Raw genomic sequence first — 16,993 nt, forward strand, 5'->3', positions numbered from 1 at the left:
TTTCCATTGCTTTGTGCTACACATTTGAATCCCCTGCTACTGATATTCTAGCATTTTAACCATAGAGAATAGGTATCCCTATAGCATAGGTGGTGATCTTTCTCTCAGCAGTGAGGCAAACAGTAATATGAAAATAAATATCTGAAATAAGAAAAGCTAGTTTGAAATTCTTTTCAAAAGAAAGTGCAGGTGGATTCCTGTAGCTGTCCTTGGTTACAATCTGTGTGAAGGTGCTTATGAATGCTTCAGTTCATATTAACTATTATACCCCTGACTTGCCCACTGTGCCTATTGTAAAAACCATCCTCAAAACGAACAGGACATTGTTAACAGCAGCCCACATATAAAGCAGCGTTCCAGCATTGAAGCAGGATGGACATCTGCATTCTCAAAATGTTTAATAACTGCATCAGTCTGAGATTCATCATTCACTCCCAATGGGCAATAATAGTTGGCTGAGCCAGAGATTAAGCTGGAAGTGCATGTCTGTGTAGCACACTGAAATCAGTCTCAGACTATCCCATCAAGGTTTATTTTGAGGAAGCTTTTATCTTAGAGATCAATTATGAATGATGCTAGAATACAGTAGCATAGTCTAATCTTTATCAATACAAACATTCCCCAGTTTAAATGTAGATTTCAGCTCAAACCATTGTCAATTATCAATACTCAATTTGACACTAAGACCACAGCAACTTGCCAGCCCAATTTCACCTCAATCAAAAACATTTGCTATTTAGCAGCAGTTTCTCCCCCAGTAGAACTTTGCCCATTTTAATAACTGGAAAGATTTGATGTACATCTGATACAAATTTCTTGGATGATCAAGTCATCTACTGCCGGCATAAACGTGAGCAGACAACTTTAAGTGCTCTGTCTTCTTTTTAGCCATGCTCTCAGTTGCTCGATCTGCGAAGTCACACTACTGCGTGCAGTGCCTCCAGCTGCTGCATACTGCTCCACGCTGTTCTCATAACTCCATACCTTTGACACATCGGTCTCAAACAGAGGGCTTTATAGAAAAATAACTCATTTTATCAAATACAATTAGACCTTTTTTTTCAATATACAATGCAAAGCAACGTGAACCAAACACTTGTGGCAAAAGCTCAACACGCGCTTGCCCTAAACCATCATTGGAATTATTCTAGATCGTCTCTTTCTGTTTAATTTCACACCTATATCCCCATTTCAAATGGTAAAATTATGCTACAGTGGGCACACAAAGAACAGAGAGAGAATTCAAATGAATTGTAAAACTTTTTCATGGGTGTACAAAGATTTCCAATATTGGAACAGCCTATTTTGTGCCTTAAATCTAAAATTATTTCCTTCCTTATTGTGATACTTACAAATAAATACAAAATAAGATCTTTAGCCAATAAGCCTTAAGCTATGCTAATTGTTTGAAACAATACCAGTTTATAGGTATAAAAGCACCATTGATGTGCTTTTCCCACAGTAGATCTAAATAAGTATTAGGAAAACTAATAAACAAGTTATCCCTTCGAATACAATGGAAAAGCATTCAGTTTGCTTTCAGGCATCCGTTGTTTCTCGAATTGCAATGGTCAGATGCAAACAAGAAACATTGAAAATAGTTCATTTTTATCCTATCCCTACCGGTGGTGTTCCACCTTTTTCTCATCACTCCTGTACTTCCACACAAAATATTTTCACCAGCACTGATTCAGCCTATCCTGGACTTGCTGCTGCTTCTTCTCTGCCTAAAACAGCTGCACAGCAACAACTGCCTACCCACCCTTAGGCTGCCTCTATTCACTCCTCACATTACCCTCTTACACATGTTTACTGTCTTCATTCTTTAATACCAAGGAATAATATTGAAGATGTTCTAACATGAACAGTGAACTCATTGGGACTTACTACTTTTCGATGTACTGATGACTATTCTTACCAATAAAGGTGAATTCAATAGATTGATAATGCATACCTAATGGTCTTCAAATCAGCCAAGGACAGATCTTTTACTTCAATACCTTTCTTTTCTGCCAAATAGACAGCTCTTCCAGAAGCACTGTGAGCATCTCTAAATGGCATCTACAGTGAAACAAATATAGTCAAGAAATCAGGTGTAATCACAAACATAACTAAAAAGGATATGCCCATGTGAGCAGGCACGTGTGCACACGTGCGCGCACAAACACATACGTTTAAATAATTGGTGAATTTCTAACTATAAATGTACAATGTCACCATCATTTGTGGACTTTTTGTGGCAGTTAACCGGACTAGGTAGCACATTTCCATTCAGAGTAACTTTAGAAACTAGAATACGAGAGTGTTAACCAGACTGAGCTGAAAATTCTGAATCATTGAAACCAAGGGCAGCACGGTGGCACAGTGGTTAGCACTGCTGCCTCACAGCGCCAGAGACCCGGGTTCAATTCCCACCTCAGGTAACTGTCTGTGTGGAGTTTGCACATTCTCCCTGTGTCTGCGTGGGTTTCCTCCGGTTTCCTCCCACAGTCCAAAGATGTGCAGGTCAGGTGAATTGGCCATGCTAAATTGCCCGTAGTGTTAGGTGAAGGAGTAAATATAGGGGTATGGATGGGTTGTGCTTCGGCGGGTCGGTGTGGACTTGTTGGGCCGAAGGGCCTGTTTCCACACTGTAAGTAATCTAATCTAAAGATTAGATCCCTGTAAAAATTTACTTAATGCATGGTAAACAATCCATCTGAATCTGTATTTCTAGGGATTATTTTATGTAAAAACAAAGATTTAGTAGATTTTAGTCTATTATCACTCCTGAGGTACCATCAAATGGCGTGAGGAACAGAGGAATCTGTGTATTCAGAAAAGCCTAAAGGCATATGGAACATAGATGCACACATCAATTTTGTTAATGGAATTGATAATATTTTTTAAATTTCTCAATTAAAATTGGCATGGAGTAACCCTTTTGAGAAAGAAATAACTTTGTGACTTGTGTATTTGTTAATTAGTCACAGTAATTATTCTAATGAAGTAGATTGGATATATTATAAGAGATTATGCAAACTAATCACAATCATCCTCAGTAAGAGGCTGATCAAATAGACAGTTCTGTGGAGTAGAACAGAGTTGTACAGCAAAGCAGCGAATCTTAATATCCAGTCAAAAACTGAGAGGCAACCACTCATTTTACTGTACTAGATATTCAGTGTCTCCTGATATAACAGCACGATGGTAAAACTAAGAGCTCTAAGCTGCGATGCATTAGCTGAATATAAACAGAATTGTTTGGAATTGATCAATGCAAAGAGCAGATGAATTTAACTTTCTCAACATTGTTATTGACTGGCTTCCTTCCTAAACTGCAATGTCTTTCTTGCCCAAAGAATACCAGTTGCTGGATGTGGACAGCTGCTAAATTCACTGAGTATCGCTTACGGGCATTTAAAAAGGACGCACAGCTTCAGCTTTCACATATTGAATAAATACTCACTTTCTTTCGAACCAAGTAATAGGCCAGATCAGTAGCTAGCATGTCTGAGCTCAAAGCCTTCCTCATGGCGTCTTCATGAACCTTCAAGGAAAAGTCGCATCAGACACGATTAATGGAAGTATCTTCTCCAAGGGGCGAGGGGGTCAAAGGTTCCTCCCACACCATTCACATAAGATACTAGCCTCAAGTAAATTTGAAATAATGATTAAAAAACATTAGAACTAGAAGACTGTCAAGGACCTGATTAATATTCTCAGCATAAGATGTTGGTTCCTGATTTCTAGAAATATTTAATAAAACGTTAAAATATTTTCCCAAGCATAATGTAGCACCTCGACAACAATGCCCAAAATACATGGGGAAGGGTGGGGGGCAAATGAGTCAGACAAGTCTGATAATGATACAATATACATTTGGGGCAACCAAGGTTATTTAATAAGAGTCCATAGTGTTGGTTGTGTTTCATCAGCATTGGTAGAGGATTGGCTAACTAATAGTGGGGGGGAAGGACAAGGGGGGACAATTTTAGGATGGCAACTTGTTACTGGTGGAGGGCCATAGGGATTACTGCAAGGACCACAATTTGATTTTACTGTTTATGTTAATGACTTGGATAAGGGAAGTCAATGTACTATCGCCAAATTTGGGAATGACACAGAAATAGGTGGAAAGGCAAGTGTTGAGGATGACAGAAAAAGCAAAAGGAAGAGACCATTACCTTTAGTGTAGAGAATACACCTGATGCTACTTGCAGTACTGCAGTGACTGCATCAATGGCTTCAAACATTGCCTCCTTGTCTTCCTGTAAAAGACAACCAGATTCTTACAATTTTTAAAGGGGGAATTTCCTTCTTTACTTCCATCCTTCCTCATCCTAATTTCCTCCCCAGACTGGTCAATATATTGCTGATACACAGGGAAATGACTTTAAGCACAGCACAGGAGAGTGGAATTTGGGCTAGTGTCAAAACTGGGAGAGCTGTTTCACAGACAGTCATACACACTGAATCATACCTTACACACAATGACTCAGGAAACACCATCACCATCCCTGGGTATGTCCTGTCCCACTAGTGTGACAAACCCATCAGAGGAGGCAGTGGTGTGATATCCATTCGCGGTGGGGTTGGGGGGTTGGCAGTTGCCCCAGGAGCCCACGACACTGACTCTGATCCTGGAAAATTTCATGGCATCAGGTCAAACATGTGCAAGAAAAGCTTCTGCTAATTAGCATGTACTGCATGGCCCCACCATTGTCCACTTTTAGCTGATGAATCAGTGCTCACCTCATGTTGAGCAGCACTTGGAGGAAGCCCCGAGGGTGACAAGGATGCAAAATGTACACCTGGATGGGGGATTTTAATGCCTACCCACCAAGGGTGACTCAACAGCACCACTACTAAGCGAGCTGGTCAAGTCTTAAAGGACCTAGCTGCTAGACTGGGTCTCCAGTAGGTGGAGAGGGAACCAAGACAGAAACAGTCAAAGTTTGGTATTTAGAATATGAAAGAGTCTATGAGATATTATGAAACATTTACCTAAAATATTTCTTTGACATTATATTTAAACACTAAATTTCATCTTTAAATATCAATGTAAAGTCCATATAGATATTGAAGAATTAAACCAAGTTATACGAATGTCTGCAACTTTACTGAAGTAGAGTGAATATCCTGAATCAGATCCTGTATACCTGCAAATCCTTATTGTATGTGCTTGGCAGTCCTTTAAGACTCATTAAAAATCCAGAGCACTGTAAAATAGAAAATAAAAAGTTCACTTCAATAGGAAACCAGATATGGGGATTGATGACTTTCAAACGTTGTCATATTGAGTGAGTTGGTTGGATACAGATGCACAAGGGCTGCTGGCAAATTATCAATTTTACCAGTGCACGTTATGTTATCCAAATCAGTAAAAATTGCACTGAAACTTCAACTTATGCACTGGCGCTTTATTGAAAATGAAGCATTGCTGTGAGACAGAATCAAATAAAAACTTTCTTTACACAATTCGCAATTGCATCAGACAAATCATTCATTGAGATCTCTCTTCAGCCAAGAATCTACAGCTGGTTACACTGAGCCTAAGCTGGCACAGGCACTAACATGAGGGATTGTGTTCATATAACAGCTGCTGAAAGTTTACACAAGAACCAGACTCTGCTGTAATGCCTGTAGTGGATGAAGAGTCAGCCAATGCTCATTCCTATAGTTCATGTGAACCATGGACACTTGGGTATGGTATTGGAAGTCAAGGCTGCTATGAAACTGGAACTCAGCCAAGAGCATGGGAGTGGCAAATTTAAATTGTAGCTTCCAATAGGGAAATGGGTAATTATCTGATGAGTAAAAACAATCCAAGACCACGGGGAAAGGGTGGGGGAGTGGGACCAGCTGAAATGCTCTTGCAGGGAGTTGGTATAGACAGGGGGTTGAATAGTCTTTTTCTGTGCTGTAACCAATTTTCTATGCCTTGCTGCTGAATTCAGGTTCTAATGAAAGAAATTAAGTCCACATGAACCCACACAAATGCTGAGAGACAACAGTGCTGAGTCATGTAAACTTTGCAGATTGGAGTGAATGTATGTGGAAATAGTAAGCATTCCCATGTCTGATTGTGACTAAACACACACGTGGTTTAGAATGTGCAGTGATTTCTCAATACCTTGGTGACTTCTCCTTTTAAAAAGGAATGCAATTTAGAAATTGAACCACTATATTTCATGAACAAATTCCTCTATGACACAAATACCTAAAGGGAAAGGTAAATGAGCTGTGAAAGAGATCAAAGGAAGTGGCTTTTAAGAATGCCAGAAATAGTAGTAAGCCTGAGGATGGAGACAATTTATAACCCAGCAAAGGAGAGCCAATGTCTCCTGAACCAGGAGAGCTTCAATCCAGAGTGTGGAAGGATATCACAATAGGTTGTCTATAGATTCTGGAAAAGTTCCTGCTGAATCAAAAAGTAGCAAATGTTACGCCACTAATTAAGAAAGTAGAAAGTGGAACAAAAGAGAACTGTAGGCCTGTCGGTTTTATGGTAATAGTGGACAAAAATTAAAAATCTATTATAAAGGTTGTGATAACTGACTATTTAGAAAAGAATAACAAAATTGGACAGAGTCAACATGGATTTATGAAAGGGAAAAGGAAATCATGTTTGACAAATTGGAGCTTTTTCAGGATGTCATTTGCAGATAGAAAATAATCAAGAAAGCTAATGGATTCTGGCCTTTATATCTAGAGAACTGAAGTATAAGAATGAAGAAGTTATATAGTGCAGTTATGCAAAACCCTCATTCGACCCCATTTAGAGTACTTGAGCAATTCTGAGCATTACATCTTAGGAAGGACATAGTGATCTTGGGAGTACAACGTAGGTTTACAAGAATGATACCTGGACTTCAGGGGTTCAGGTATGAAGACAGACTATACAATTTAGGCCGGATTTCTCTAGAATTTACAAAGTTAAGGGGCTTTCTGATTGGAGTATTCAGGACGTTAACAGGAAAAGATGGGATAGACAAAGATAAATGATTTCCACTAGAACTAGGGGGGCAGTGATCTCAATTTTTAGACAGACTGTTCAGGAGAGATGTTAGAAAGGGTGGTTGAGTTTGGAACTCTCTTCCATAAATATCAGCTGATGCTCAGTTGTACATTTTAAATCTGAGATAGTATCTTTGTTTAACAAAAGAAAACAAAGGGATTTGGGCCAAAGGCAGGTGTATGGAGTTAGGCCACTGATCAGCCATGATCTTATTGAATGGTGGAACAAGTTCAAGAGGCTGAATGGTCTACTCCTGTTTTTGTTAATCTTCCTGTAGACAAAAACCAGTGGTTATGATGTATTTGGATTTTCAGAGGCTTTTGAGAAGATCCACACAGGTTAGTAAATAACACCACAAGAAATTGCAGCGGGTGGTGACATATAATGATATGGATTAACAATGAGTTAATGAAAGAAAGCAGACAGTAGGAATAAATTGATCATTCTCAGGATTGCAGGCTGTTACTCATGGGGTATCGTAAGGGTCAGCGCTAAATCCACAATGGTCCACGGTCTATGTCAATTATTTGGACATGGGACCAAGGGCAATATTTCCAAATTTTTGACACCAAATTGAGTGAAAAGGTAAGAAGAGGCTGCAAGGAGACTTGAAGAGGACTTGGCAGGATAAGTGAATGGGTTGGACCATGGCAGATGGAACATTATATCAGTAAGTTTGAAGTTATTCACTTTGGTAAGATTATACAGAAATGCAGAATATCTCTTACATGGTGGGAGGTTGGGAAGATCTGGTGTCCAAAAGGATCTGAACATCCTTGTCAATGAGTTACTAACAGACAGGATGCAGGTGCAGCAAGTAATTAAGAAGGTAAATGTTCTGATGACATGAATACAGAAATAAAGATGTCTTGCTACTGTCGTACAGAGGCTTGATGAGACCTGGATTACTGTGTACAGCTTTGATCTTTGTGTAAGGAAGGATATATGTGTCGGCAGCACAATGGCTCAGTGGTTAGCACTGCTGCCTTACAGCACCAGGGACCTGGGTTCAATTCCAGCCTTGGGTAATTGCCTGTGTGGAGTTTGCACATTCTCCCAGTGTCTGCGTGGGTTTCCTCCGGGTGCTCTGGTTTCCTCCCACAATCCAAAGATATGCAAGTTAGGTGAACTGTCCATGCTAAATTGCCCATAGTGTTCGGAGATGTGTAGGTTAGGTGCATTAGTCAGGGGTAAATGTAGCATAATAGGGTAGGGGAATGGGTCTGGGTGGGTTACTCTTTGGAGGGTTGGTTGGACTTGTTGGGACGAAGGGCCTGTTTCCACACTGGAGGGATTCTATGATACTTACCACAGAGGGAAGGCAACAGAGATTCACCAAATTAATCCCTGGAATGACAGGACTGTCTGATAAGGAAACAGTGAGAAAACCGGATCTATATTCTTTAGAGTTTTGAAGAGTGAGAGTTGACCTCATTGAAACTGACAAAAGGGACACAACAAGGTGAATGTAGATAGGATGCTCGTGACATGAGAAACAGGCAACATAGTCTCAGGATAAGGTGCAAGCCATTTAAGACTGGGATAATAGGAAGTTTCACATTCACAGTGATGAATCTTTGGAATCCTCTCCCCCAGAGCTGTGGAAGCAGAATCACTGAACAAGTTCAACAGAGAATGCAATAGGTTTCTGGAGATTAACGACATGAAGGAATATTATGGTAGTGCAGAAAAATGACACTGAGGAGATGATCAGCCCTGATCTAGAATGGTAGGATAGATTCAATGGACTGAATGGTGCACACCAATTCCTATCTTTAGTTTGTATTTGAACCTGGTGTTGACATTTGAAAAGTGCAGCTCAGTTATAAATACGCATGGAGCCAGAGTGAAGAAACAGCTGAATGAATTAGGGGCCTCAATTAGGCGGTCACAGACATTCCAACATACTCACCCGGCCAAACACACGACCTGCCTTGCCTCGAATCAGTTCCAGACTGTCTGCATTCTTCTTCTGGGGCATCAGGCTACTCCCAGTGCTGAAAGCACATGAACATTTTTATAGCAAGTATTTAAAAAGTACCCCATCCAGCCACATAGACACACCTAAATGAAGCCTTCTAAAGGGAAGTGACAGAAGCCTTTCAGATAGTTTCATAACTAATCATATCGAGTGACTGCAACTTCCTCTAGAGGAGTATGTATACTCAACAACTACTTGAGGAATCAGTTCTCTAATATCACTGCCATAGCTTGGAAATTTGCCTCAAATCTAAAGCATATAGGCAGAGCCAGTCAACATTCGAGCACTGAATGCCCACTCTCCCAGTATAACACATAGGGTAGCTCCTTTGCGTGCCCCGCACCCCCATTTCCCTACTGATTCTCTTCCTAGATTTCCTACAATGCAGATACAGGCAACTCAGCCCATCGTGTTGACATGGACCCTCTGAAGAACATCTCACTCAAACCCACATCTGCACTCTATCCTATAACCCTGCATTTACCGAGGCTAATCCACCTAACCTGCACATCTTTGGACTGTGGGAAGAAACCAGAGCACCCAGTGAAAATCCACGCAGACATGGGGAGAATTAGCAGAATGTCACCCAAGGCTGGAATCGAACCTGGTTCTCTGGGGTTGTGAGGTAGCCGTGCTAACCACTGAGCCACTGTGCCACGCTTATCAGCCATGTAATCCTCTGGAGCAGCCAGAACTGTAGTTCTACCCACCTACCTCAACTGAACAGTGGGTGAAACACATGCATCCCCTTAAAAATTCTAAGTTCCTCTATCTGCCAGACACTAATGAAACACACAAAGCATTTAGACGCAACAGCTGAGGCAGGTACAGCTGACATGATCTACTTTGTTGACACATCACCCTACCCAGGAGTTTCAAGACCCTCACAAAAGGCCAGCATCAATGGTAAATTCAAACTGCTACGAAATATAAATTAGACTCAAGTGCAAATATTGAAACTGGGAATGAACTCTAGCCTCCTTGTTAGCTGTCGTAACAGTAACTTTTCAATGTTCCACTAGACTGACCAGAGTGATTAACTGAGCTAATGAAACGAAAATCAACTACCTCTTCTTTTTCTGTATTAGTTTCTGTGTAAAGTCACAGTTTCATTTTACGGAAAAAAATCTTACAGGAAGGCAAAAGTCTACATTCAAACCAAAAGCATAACAGGAGAAATATCAAAAACAGTTACCCATAAAAAAATTCTATGAGAAATAAATGGCAGCAATTTTTATACCTTGAACATTGAGATGAATTAGATTCAGGCCTCAGATTGAAATGCTGTTATTTAAAAGACCACAAGATGTAGGAGGAGGCCTAAGTAATTAACCTATCAAGTATGCTGTGCTATTCAGTGACATAATGGGTGATCTGATAATCCTCAACTTCACTTTTCTGGCTTTTCCACATAACGTTTAATTTGCTGACGGATTTAAATCTGTGTCTCAGCCTTGAACAAACACAATTATTACAGCCCTCATTATAACCCTCTGCGCTCAAGAACTCCACAGATTCACTAACCTTCGAGAGAAGAAATTCTTCCTCACCTGTGTCTCCAACGTGTGACCTATTAATGGACTTTCATTTTGCACATTACCAGGACCTCTTTCTATAAACCGTGATCATAATTCTTCAACTGCCAACTGCACCCATGAAACGTTTACACATTTGAATTCTCGATAAAACTTTTAGCAAACCCAAACATTGGCATCAACAGAAAGTATGACTAAATTACCTATAGGCATCAGACAAGGTTATGAATCCAAATTCCTTGGTGCTGTAAATGATGAGATCCTCAGATACTTTGCTCAAGTGTACCAGACACAAGGTGCACCAGAAGAGAATCTCACCTTTAATTAATCAGAGGAAAGTATTAAGCACATAAACTATGAAAACACACACAAGTACAAAAAATGCACACATGGACATTTTTGTTATGACATTATTTATTTCAAATATAATGGGACAAGTTATTGATATTTGTCTGAAAAAGGAGAAATGAGGAAAGGGCAAAGGTCCAGTTGAACATTCCTGCAGGGAACCAGCAGTCACATGATGGACCAAATGGCCTCTGCACTGTAGCCATTCAATAACTCTATTGTTCTATTCTGCTTCAGAGGCCTCATTGAATTTCCTCAGTTCCTACCTGACCAAAAATATATAAAAACACGTTGATTTAAACACTGCAGATGCAGGAAATGAAATCAGAAAATGCTCAAAAGGCTCAGTAGGTCAGATACTATCTGTAAAGAAAACAGAGGTGCAGCCTGTCCTTCTACTGACCGTTTTCAATGTTTCAGTTCTCAACTTGCAGCCAATCGTGCAGTTAAGGAAGATATAATTACAGGTCACAATATAGCTTTAAATGAAGGTCATTTAACCATTCTAGCTCGTTCATGGAGACATGACCATCCCAGCCCCATCTTCCAACTGTTTGTGAAATAACGCTGTCATTTTTGCTTCCACTACCATACTCAGAAGTTCAATTCACTGCTTGAAAAATACTAGTTTAAAAAAAAATCTGGTTTGTTGGCTCCAGGCCTAGTGCAATTTGGTTGACTCTTCATTGTTTTCTGAAGTGACCCAGCAAGACACTTGGAGGATAGTTAGGGATATGAAGTAAATACGGGGCTGTGCCAACAATTTTCACATGCTAAGGACAATTAAAATAACATAACCTTGCAAGAGTTCTAAACTTGCCTTTTGTTAGTAAATCAGTATTATTATGTTTTACAGATAGTTGATTTCCTTTTCTGTATAAAATTCCCAAACAACAATCCTCACATGCCCTTCTTTTTTTTTAAAATTAGCATTAGTACTACCAAGCCCCCATACAGAGAAATTTGCCAAAGAAAATTCCTCCCACTTCATATCTCTAGTAATACATCCACTTCATGCTTCTTCTGTAATTGAATCTTTACCATGCTCCATTGTTCAGTTTCACATTCTGAATGCTTTCCTTTGACATGTTTTGTTATTGTAAACCTTCTAATCCCACAGAAATTGGTACTCAAAACCTTTAAGTTCTCTTTTTGTCTAACTTGTCTCGTTTGAAATATTGGGCAGACTTGGAAACCCATGATGATCTCTTGTGCACTTTCCACCAATCCCTGCTCCCATCATTGTTGGGAGACCAAATTATGTTTCCAACCCCTTTAATCATGAGAAGTCAACCATCACAAAGAATACCCAACCTGACAACACTCCCAGAAAGAACTCCCCCTCTTTCACCTTAATGTCAGGCAAAATTCATTTGATCCATTCCCATTCATAGACAGAAATGTTAAGTCACAAGACAATCATAAGATCATTTACCCCGTAAATAGCTAATTTAAGTTTTTAACTTTGTCCATCCCAGTCCAGCATCGGCACCTCCACATAAGATTTTATTCATATTTAACATTTCAAAATGTGAAGATAGACAAATAGAATATGTATTATAGCAACAATCTACATTCATATAGTGTGTTTGATGGAGTATGGTCCCAACATTGTACAAGAGCATTCTTAACACTGGCACCAAGTCACAAAAATGAACTAGGACAGGTGCCCAACCATAAAGAGGTCAGTTTTAAGAAGAGTCTTGAAGGAGGAGTGAGGGGTCAAGAGTTTTAGGGAGAAAGGTTGAGATTTCATAGCCTTGACAACTGAAGGACAACAGGTCAGAGGTGAAGGGTTGTAACTTAAGTCTGTGTAAAATCCAGACATGAAGGATGTAAAATACTGGAGTCGAGAGACTGTAGAAGATTAAGGCTACCAGAAAGAATGAAGCCACACGCAGTATTTGAAAACAAGAAAATTAAAAGTTAGTCAAAAGACAGCAACATCCATAAGAATTCCCAAAGGTTAATGGATCAGGTGATGCCACGTTACGAAATCAATTTACTCTTTATATACTCATTTACAAATTATTTACTTGGTGAAGGGACTGTACTTACAAACAAAGTCTCGTCCACTGGTTGCGTCCATGCTGTTCAAACTGATGGCATCGAACTGCAACTCTGAAAGTCAGACAAACAGATCAACAATTGGTTTAATGCAGTTTAATTCTCAATGGAAAAAAACAAATTCATTGAAGACCTATTTTAAACATTGTATATCGCTGACAAATTAGATGAGGAAGATGACACAACATATTGGGTTACTTCTCAAAATAATTGGCAGTCAGATGTGAGTCATTCTTCTCTCGATTGCTTTGGGTAATCTGTAACAGATAGCACGCAAACTTCCAGCCTGATTACTAAAGAATATTTAAACACCACTCGGTCAATTTAGGAAAGTCAATAATTTTATTTCATACAGTCACAGAGTCACAGAGATGCACAGCACAGAAACAGACCATTCGGTCCAACCCATCCATGCCGACCAGATATCCCAACCCAATCTAGTTAGGATCCTATTCATATACCCATCCAAATGCCTCTGAAATGTTACAATTGTACCAGCCTCCACCACCTCCTCTGGCAGCTTATTCCATACACGTACCACACTCCGAGTGAAAAAGTTTCCCCCTAGGTCTCTTTTATATCTTTCCCCTCTCACGCTAAACCTATACCCTCTAGTTCTGGACTCTCCCACCCCAGGGAAAAGACTTTGTCTGTTTATCCTATCCATACCCCTCAATTTTGTAAACCTCTATAAGGTCACCCCTCAGCCTCCGACACTCCATGGAAAGCAGCCCCAGCCTGTTCAGCCTCTCCCTATAGCTCAAATCCTCCAACCCTGGCAACATCCTTGTACCTCTTTTCTGAACCCTTTCAAGTTTCACAACATCTTTCCAATAGGAAGGAGACCAGAATTGCACACAATATTCCAACAATGGCCTAACCAATGTCCTGTACAGCTGCAACATGACCTCCCAACTCCTGTACTCAATATTCTGACCAATAAAGGAAAGCATACCAAACACCTTCTTCACTATCCTATCTACCTATGACTCCACTTTCACGGGCTATGAACCTGCACTCCAAGGTCTCTTTGTTCAGCAACACTCCCTAAGACCTTACCATTAAGTCCTGCTAAGATTTGCTTTCCCAATTTGTAGCATCTCATATTTATCTGAATTAAACTCCATCTGCCACTTCTCAGCCTATTGGCCCATCTGGTCAAGACCCTGTTGTAATCTGAGGTAACCTTCTTCCATGTCACTAGGGCGGCACGGTGGCACAGTGGTTAGCACTGCTGCCTCACAGCGCCAGAGAACTGGGTTCAATTCCTGCCTCAGGCAACTGACTGTGTGGAGTTTGTACATTCTCCCCGTGTCTGCGTGGGTTTCCTCCGGGTGCTCCGGTTTCCTCCCACAGTCCAAAGATGTGCAGGTCAGGTGAATTGGCCATGCTAAATTGCCCGTAGTGTTAGGTTAGGGGTAGATGTAGGGGTATGGGTTGGTTGCGCTTCGGCGGGGCGGTGTGGACTTGTTGGGCCGAAGGGCCTGTTTCCACACTGTAAGTAATCTAATCTAATCTAATCTATACACCTCCAATTTTGGTGTCACCTGCAAATTTACTAACTATACCTCTTATGCTCGCATCCAAATCATTTATGTAAATGACAAAAAGTAAAGGATCCAGCACCGATCCTTGTGGCACTCCACTGGTCACAGGCTCCAGTCTGAAAAACAACCCTCCACCACCACCTTCTACCTTTGAGCCTGTTCTGTATCCAAATGGCTAGTTCTCCCTGTAGTCTGTGAAATCTAACCTTGCTAAACAGTCTCCCATGGGGAACTTTGTCGAACGCCTTTCCTTGTCTTTGTTTTGCATTTCTTGAAGTTAAGTAAGCTGGCTTAATTATTATAACTAATTAGCACAGTCCTAACCAATTACAAATACTTGAGCATTTTTATATGTTTGGAAACTTACCCTTAGAAAGGAATTCTCTGTCAATCGGAAATGGGTTTCCAGCAATAGCACCACTAGAATTAAAATAATAGCTTTCAATAAATAGATTGTAAAACATTTCTAACATTGATGCAGTTATTGGACCATTGTTCTGGTTTGCTAGTGAGGAGATGAAATTACCACATGAAGAATTACTTTGAATCCCCTACAAAATGCATTCATGTCAAAGAGATGACAGATGACTTTCTTCACTATAAAACTGCAACATCTCTTGATTCCCCACTGGTATAATGAACAAGGCATTTGATTCATACCAAGTCATTCATGTGTCGTCCATCTGTCTGTGGTTTTCTATCAGTTCAGTGGATTGAGAGAGTTAATAGAGCTTTGTGTTTCAAAGAAAACTCAATGCAAGGCACCACATGACTAAAATTATTGCATTTCAAATAAAAACACTCATCACAAAAATATGAAGAAAGACATTTACTTTGTGTTTTCAAATGGGGAATAAGTGCCTGAACTTCTTGCCAGTCAACGTCAGAGGTACTTTTGGAAAAAATAGAACAGGAAACTAATCCCTGAATAACAGAATGATGGTTAACTCCCAATCTTAGTTTGGTTGGTTGACAATGAGGAACTAAGCTCTCAGTTTTGTGGCAAAGATCACCGATGCAACACTGAGGGGCAAAGCAGAGACAATTAAAGGAAAAAATGTACTTGGCATTCAAAAATGCAACAATCCTGATGGTTTTGTATTCAATATATCTGTGCATTACATAACTAATGGAAACTTTTCTAACACTGCACATTGTTCTTTTTCAAATAATCTAATTCCCTTTTGAATCTAATTCAATTGAACTTCTCTCCAAGACACTCTCAGGCAATGCTTACCAAACCTGAATATGCGGGATTAGGGCTTTTCCTCATCTAATGTTTGCTTCTATTAATAATTATTTTAAGTACGTGTGGTCTCATTCTCAATTCTCTCTCTCTCTCGCTCTCAAGTGGGAACATTTTCTCTATAACTACTGTGTCAAATTCTTCATGATCTTGAACACCTCAATCAGATTGCAACATAGCTTTCTCTTCTCCAAGAGATACCATCCTAACTTCTCTAATCAATCTTCATAAATGAAATTCCTTGTCCCTGGAACCATCTATGTAATCCTTTTCTGTATTTTCTCCACTTAGAACTGGATACAACATTCTAGCCAAAGCCAAACTAATGGTTTATGTAAGATTAGATTAGATTAGATTCCCTACAGTGTGGAAACAAGCCCTTTGGCCCAACCAGTCCACATCAACCCAGACTCATTTCCCTCTGAATAATGCACCTAACAATGGGCAATTTAGCATGCCCAATTCACCTGACCTGCACATCTTTGGACTGTGGGAAGAAACTGGAGCACTGGAGGAAACCCACACAGACATGGGGAGAATGTGCAAACTCCACACAGACAGTCACCTGAGGCTGGAATTGAACCTGAGACCCTGGTGCAGTGAGGCAGTAGTGCTAACCACTGAGTCACTGTGCTGCCCGTAAGTGCAATTTAAGTCCTCACTCAATGATCTTATTAATAAAGTCTAGGATGCTGTGTGCTTTATTAACTGTTCTTTCTACCTCTCCTACCATGTTTATTGACTTCTACATATATAGATCCAGCTCACTCCAAGTCATTTTAGAGATGTACTAATTACTTCTTATTCATGTACCCATCCAGATGTCTTTTAAATGTTGTAATTGTACTAGTCTCCACAACTTCCTCTTCGCATATGGAATGAACTGCCAGAGGAAGTGGTGGAGGCTGATACAAGTATGGCACTAAAATGCATTTGTGATGGGTACATGAATAGGAAGGGTTTAAGGGGATATAGGTCAAATACCAGAAAATGAGACCAAATTAATTTAGGCTATTATTTGGCATGGATGAGTTGAACTGAAGGTTCTGTTGCCATGCTTTACAACTCAATGACTCTTTATTTTATATAATCTCTCCGGGTTCCTACCAAAATGTATCTGCTCACACTTCTCCACATGGAACTTGATCTGCCATCTACCTGCCCATTTACCAACTTATCCACATCCTCTGAAATTCTATACCATCTTCACCACAATTTAAACAACTTATATGCACCAAGGTGTACATGATTAATTTTGTCAGGAAGATT

At 40.0% G+C, this 16,993-nt stretch overlaps 1 protein-coding gene across 1 annotated transcript in view; it reads right to left on the reverse strand.

Moving 5' to 3' along the window:
• Positions 1–381: 381 nt before the first annotated feature.
• asl (argininosuccinate lyase) overlaps positions 382–16,993 on the reverse strand; it is a 42,083-nt gene continuing 25,471 nt past the window's right edge. The window contains exons 8-16 of the mRNA XM_072589586.1: positions 14,846–14,898; positions 12,923–12,985; positions 10,720–10,834; positions 8,913–8,997; positions 5,142–5,201; positions 4,167–4,250; positions 3,449–3,529; positions 1,955–2,061; positions 382–1,012 (exon numbers count right to left, since the gene is read on the reverse strand). Coding sequence (XP_072445687.1) covers positions 865–1,012; positions 1,955–2,061; positions 3,449–3,529; positions 4,167–4,250; positions 5,142–5,201; positions 8,913–8,997; positions 10,720–10,834; positions 12,923–12,985; positions 14,846–14,898 — 796 coding nt within the window. The 3' untranslated portion in view covers positions 382–864. The remainder of the gene's footprint in view (positions 1,013–1,954; positions 2,062–3,448; positions 3,530–4,166; positions 4,251–5,141; positions 5,202–8,912; positions 8,998–10,719; positions 10,835–12,922; positions 12,986–14,845; positions 14,899–16,993) is intronic.

Source organism: Chiloscyllium punctatum, chromosome 19 (genome assembly GCF_047496795.1).
Source record: "Chiloscyllium punctatum isolate Juve2018m chromosome 19, sChiPun1.3, whole genome shotgun sequence".
In the NCBI taxonomy this organism is placed as follows: Eukaryota; Metazoa; Chordata; class Chondrichthyes; order Orectolobiformes; family Hemiscylliidae; genus Chiloscyllium; species Chiloscyllium punctatum.